The sequence below is a fragment of the Eriocheir sinensis genome, chromosome 3, assembly GCF_024679095.1.
Source record: "Eriocheir sinensis breed Jianghai 21 chromosome 3, ASM2467909v1, whole genome shotgun sequence".
Classification (NCBI taxonomy): domain Eukaryota; kingdom Metazoa; phylum Arthropoda; class Malacostraca; order Decapoda; family Varunidae; genus Eriocheir; species Eriocheir sinensis.
In genome coordinates this window covers 6,479,636-6,485,274 of record NC_066511.1, presented here as the reverse complement: position 1 = coordinate 6,485,274, position 5,639 = coordinate 6,479,636, and the positions used below count along the sequence as shown (strand labels likewise).

At 45.0% G+C, this 5,639-nt stretch overlaps 1 protein-coding gene across 3 annotated transcripts; it reads left to right on the top strand.

Annotated features, from left to right (window-relative positions):
- Positions 1-532: 532 nt before the first annotated feature.
- Positions 533-5,317, top strand: LOC127004014 (zinc transporter ZIP1-like). 3 transcript variants are annotated; one of them, XM_050871170.1, is made up of 7 exons: positions 533-679; positions 1,485-1,663; positions 3,036-3,140; positions 3,382-3,562; positions 3,662-3,825; positions 3,961-4,120; positions 4,395-5,317. In XM_050871170.1, the coding sequence occupies exons 1-7, from the start codon at positions 550-552 to the stop codon at positions 4,580-4,582; spliced, it is 1,107 nt and encodes a 368-aa protein (XP_050727127.1). In that variant the 5' UTR covers positions 533-549; the 3' UTR covers positions 4,583-5,317. The 3 variants fall into 3 exon arrangements, with proteins under 3 accessions (XP_050727127.1, XP_050727138.1, XP_050727149.1); XM_050871192.1 differs by lacking the exon at positions 533-679 and adding an exon at positions 1,257-1,273; XM_050871181.1 differs by lacking the exon at positions 533-679 and having other exon boundaries at positions 1,159-1,663.
- Positions 5,318-5,639: the final 322 nt, after the last annotated feature.

Below are 5,639 nucleotides of genomic sequence, written 5' to 3'. Positions count from 1 at the left end.
CCTGCCATCAGCACTAAAGGAGCTTGAAAATATCTAGTAGGTGAACAGTTTGGGGCGGCGGGAGCACCAGCCGGAATGAGGGGAGCAGCCCCTCAACGAGTCGGGCGGCAGGAAGACGCAATTATTACTACTTGGTTCTCTGTCGTGTGTGTCAGGCCTGTGCGGGTGGTGGCGACTCGTCTCAGTGGTGGCAGTTGCCGGAGTGTTGGCACTCACTCCTTGGCCATCATACACACAGAAACATTTGTAAAAACAAACCGCTCATTAACATTTGTATGCATGTTTGCTTTATGCTGAAGAAAAGTGTGGTCAACAAATTAAACACCACGAGCACTCATACGACTAAAGACTAAGAAACTCTACTAGTAATGATAATTCCACTATTGGTGCTACTAGTCTAGGCTGCTAAAAGAGGATTTGTAGAGTGTCAAGGAAGATATTTTTGGGCAAAAGTAGGTCAGAACGTAAAAATATAAAAACTGCCGGAGGCTGTATGCGAGGTTACGATGGATGCCAGTGAAGTATAGCGCGAATGTTTGTCACGCCACCATGATGAGCAGTGTGCCACCAGTGTGCCAGCTGAGGGTCACCAGAGTGCTGGGTCACGCGGGGCCCAGAGTGGCCACACGGCCCGCTGCCGTGCCGTGTGGATGGCACTTCCCTTCATCTTCACTTTCCTGTAAGTCTCCGTGCGTCAGTCTTAATTATTTTTATTATCATTATTTTATTTAATCCTTTCCCTTCTCTTCTTTCCTTCCTCTAGGAGGGAGAGATGTCACTTATGTAGATCTGGAGGCAAATTAGTTATTTCTGCAGTCGAAACCTGTGTCTTAGTCTGTGGTTCTTTCCATGTGGTAGCCAAGGAGTTTCAGAGAAGTCGGTACAGGGCGTGCACAAGAAGCACGGACGTGCCGCCAAGGACACGCGTACACACCACACACTCAAGATCTGACGCAGGTGATATGTCACCATCGAGCCCCCCAAGTGTGGTGCCATGTGAAACATTTTACATTTGTATCTTGCTCCCAAAAGGTTGTTTTATGTGTCTAGGTCGTTACTCACTACTCATGCGGAATCAACAGGTGGGAAGACCGGAGTACCGTCTATACTCTATAGGGAGGGAGGGATGCGAGGTGACGGGTGGGCACACTACACTAAGTGCCCATCAGTTAGCCAGCTGAGCGGGTCGGTGCCAGACGTAGATCCTTCTTCCCCGGCGCTAATGTTGACTTCCCAGGACAGGGCATTCAGTGGGTCTTGGTGGACATGTGAGGTGTGTGAGCGATACTTCAGTGCAACAGTCGAGCGTTATTTACAGTCGTGAAGGTTAAATCGTTACAGCACCCTTGCGTAACGAGGCGCAGCGCTCCAGCATCCACAGGCTGACATTACTGATATTAGGCGGCGGTCGAGGGTCGCCTTGGGGATGGAGGTGTCCACGCTACAGTTTCTCTTCATGGGAATCATCTTCCTCTTGACGACAGGGGTGGGCCTGGCGCCGGTGCTGCTCGGGGACGTGGTGTCCAAGAAACTAGTGTCTCGAGCAGTAGTCAGAAACCGAATCCTCTCGTGCGCATCATGCTTCGGGGCAGGAGTGTTCATCTTCGTGTGCTTCATGGGGCTTCTTCCAGCCGCGGACCGCAAGTTTCACCACTTTCTCGAGGTAAGAAGCTGACGCAATCAGCATGAGGGGGCACGTGCTAACACAGCCTACTAAAAAGTTTATTCTTTATTTGAAGACTGCGAGGTATCATGACATGCATATGCTACCCTTGCACTTCAGAGCGGTGGTAACAAACGGGATGTTCAGATCAATGGGTAGTTCACTCGCTGAAGTGCCCGGCCACTCATCCCATTCGACCCGACTTTGTACTCCAACGTACGGTCATTCAGTGGTCGTCATCATTACTGCAATGACACGCTTTTGGATAAATTAATTTTCACACGTGTCTTGTATTTCTTCGGCTCCATTTAATCTTAGGATATCTTAGTTGATATTTTGCAGCATTTCTTGAAAATTATCTCAAAACTTTTTCGCTATTGATAAATACAAGTTATGCTTCTTTAAATCAAAGTTTATTTGTTTGTTTGTTTTTGTGTGTGTTAGTAGCGTGAATAAGAACAGAAAAAAAGGTTTTCTGTGTTGTTCTAATTCGTTAACTCACGCCCACTCATGGTATCACGTTAATTTTTTTCATAAAAGGTACATAAACGGAACGACCGAGTATCACTCATAAAATGTAATTATGTGATCGGCATATTTTTCAGTCACTCAGCATTATTCCAGAATTAATAGTTAGGACAAACCCAGGTGTGCATGAATTATCTTTACCGAGTTTTTCCGAGTGTGCACATATTGTGAATACCCAATGTGGATATTATGCAAGAAGTGTCCGAGACGGCGGTGACCGAAGCCTTGTCGTGGCAGTGGAGAGTTAGAAGCACGTAGTAAAACATATATATAACAGTTCGTACAGATATCATGCTTATAATTAGGTTGTCTTTAATATTAATCAAGAACACAATAACAAACAACCGTCCCGACGCTAAACGGTCGACTACCCACACGGATTGAGAAGTTCACACACGAGACTAACATTAGTCACGTTTGAGAGAGAGAGAGAGAGAGAGAGAGAGAGAGAGAGAGAGAGAGAGAGAGAGAGAGAGAGAGAGAGAGAGAGAGAGAGGTATTTCAATTATACCATATTCGTGCATCGTGAGTGACTTCTGCTTTCACTGTCTTTCAAAACGATCTGACACTGTTCCCTGCTCAGCCCATCCCCTCCAGGGTCATGTGGCACGCGCCGCCTGTGCTGCCCATTACTCACAGTAACATCCCACAAGGGACGCTAACGAACAGTATGCCAATAAGAGATAAAGCAGAGATTAATATCAAATATCTACCATTATTATACACTGCACCGCGACACACAACTAATCGTTATCTATATTCAGACATTCTACGTACGTTCATATTCAATACACTCAACCATCCCTCCGTCCTAATCCTATGCTGATTACGTTTCCTCCCCCAGGAGCTGGGCCACACTGACGAGAGCTGGGAGGCCTTCGCTGAGTTCCCTTGGGGCTTCTTCGTCGTCATCTGCGGCTTCCTCATCATATTCACCATTGACAAATTGGTAAACTTTTAATCATTGTTTTCACTCCGGACTGTTTGGTTATACTGGTGTGTGTGTGTGTGTGTGTGTGTGTGTGTGTGTGTGTGTGTGTGTGTGTGTGTGTGTGTGTGTGTGTGTGTGTGTGTACAAAAGCGTATTGATAGATTGAGTACTGTATCTTATACAATAAGGAGGTTATCGATCTCCTCAAAGATACTGATAAGAACAAGGCACACAACCAGCCCCATGTGTCACCCTGCAGGTACATGCGATAGAGGAGGGGCGGCGGGCTAGGCGAGTCACCACCGCCGCTTCCCGCACCCTCCTGGCCAAGCCCGCCGCGGACCTAGCCTCCACCCAGAACGCCCTCGACACTGACGCTAACGGTGCCCCACCGCCGGGCTACGACAAGGAGTCTTGCAGCCAACACAGCGAACACGCCGGTGAGACACTGCGTCAGTTGGCCTGTATCGGGTGATAACTGGTCATCTTTTTCACATCTTCATCCACACCCCGATATGCATGACCTCCCCGCGTTGCAGGTCATGGCGTGCCCTCCTCCATCATCTTCCTACTGGCGCTGGGCGTCCACTCACTCTTCGAGGGCATGGCAGTGGGCCTCCAGACACAGAAAGAGAAAGTCCTCGAGTTTTCGGTCGCTGTGTTGGTGCATGAGGTCGTAATGGCTTTTTCCTTTGGCATGGAGGTAAATAATTCATTCATTCCTCACAAGTTTTAAATCAGCGTATTTCACCCTCACGTTCAAGATTGATAAAAAAATAGGTAAGTTTTTATTTCAAATTCGTGTATCTTGATCAAATATATTATATTTTTGCGGCAGGTCAGCAATGACCATGGGCTGACGCGGTGGACCCGGGTGGTGTATGTGATCATCTTCACCTCCACCATCCCACTGGGCATCGCCGCCGGGGTGGGGCTGCAGACGACCCCTTCAGGCAACAGGGAGATCGTGTCCGCAGTGCTCGAGGCCTTTGCCACAGGTAGGTGACGTTTTTTACGTAGAACGTGAGATAAGGAGCTTATACTTATTATGCAAATGCTCATGGCGCGCATGTACACAGCTAAGAAATACATTTCTTAATAATTATCTAACATCATCTAACATAGTGACTCAGGATATAAAATAGTACACATAAGAGGGTGTAAAATATTCAGAATTAGTATTACGAAAGTAAATTAGCAATAAATGTGTTAATCTATATAGCGTATATTTCTCCCACGAGCCACAATTAATCTTTCTGTATTTCCACCGAGGCATCTTCATCCACGTCATCTTCATCGAGGTGTTGGCAAAGGAGTTTCATCATCACAGTCACCAAGCACAGTCACCCAAGGCCAAGCCCAGCACGGAGATCTGTCTCATCCTGGGGAAGGTGGCGTGCATCTGCTGCGGCATCGCGACCCTCATCCTGCTCAGCGTTTTCATGCACGCTCACCACTAACCCGCGCCCTCCCGCCTCGCCAGGACTGTGACTAAACCAACAAGTGCCAGTTGGTGTCCTTGAAGATTGAACAACTGCGTCTTACTAATATTCTGACGCCCCACAGCATGTCTATATAGATATAAGCCTTGGGGACATAGGTAACACTAAACTGCGTTTTAGCGGATTGTTACAAGGAAGATTTAGCTGTAGGGATATCTATCAACGTGATGAGTCGTCACGTGAGCTGAAGGAGGAAGATCAAAGGCCAAGTAAATGTATTATCTCTCTGCCCCCTTGTCGCCCTGCCCCTCCCCTGCTCTCTGAGGCTCAGCTTGCCCCGTGCGCGCCGCAAGGTGAACACAGGCAGCAGGAGAGATTCGCAGCGATACACTGAGACGTCTTCTAGTCTACTAATTTCTTAGTTTTGTGTAAATGTCTAAGCAAACTTTCTTGTGAATAAGGACGAGGATTTCAAGTGAAAGTTTAAACTGAGTTTTTCCTACTCACAAAATCCAGTAAAATTCATGTGATGTGAACTATCGAAAACGTCTTTACCTTGGATATAAAAAGAATATATCCTGTTCGATGTCATTTTTTACGGAGTAAGCAAGACGAAGTGTTCCGTCATTCCTTAGGTTTAGGAGTTGCTACGAAGGGGAGGTTGTGTTACCTCAGTGATGAATGGACTGATTGCAGATTTCGAATTTTAAACAACTTTTCAAAAGTACTTAAAAATAAAGGTCTTTTTACTTTTTCGTTGTTTCAATGAACCGGCGTAAATGGCTGCCATTATTTGGATATTATCTTCCGCGCCTCTGATTACTGGCTGGGCTATGTCATTATAACTGTCATCATTATTATTACGATTATCATTATTATCATTATTATTATTATTATTATTATTTTTATTATTATTATTATTATTATTATTATTATTATTATTATTATTATTATTATTATTATTATTATTATTATTATTATTATTATTATTATTATTATTATTATTATTATTATTATTATTATTATTATTATTATTATATTATTATTATCATTACTATTATTATTATTTCAATCA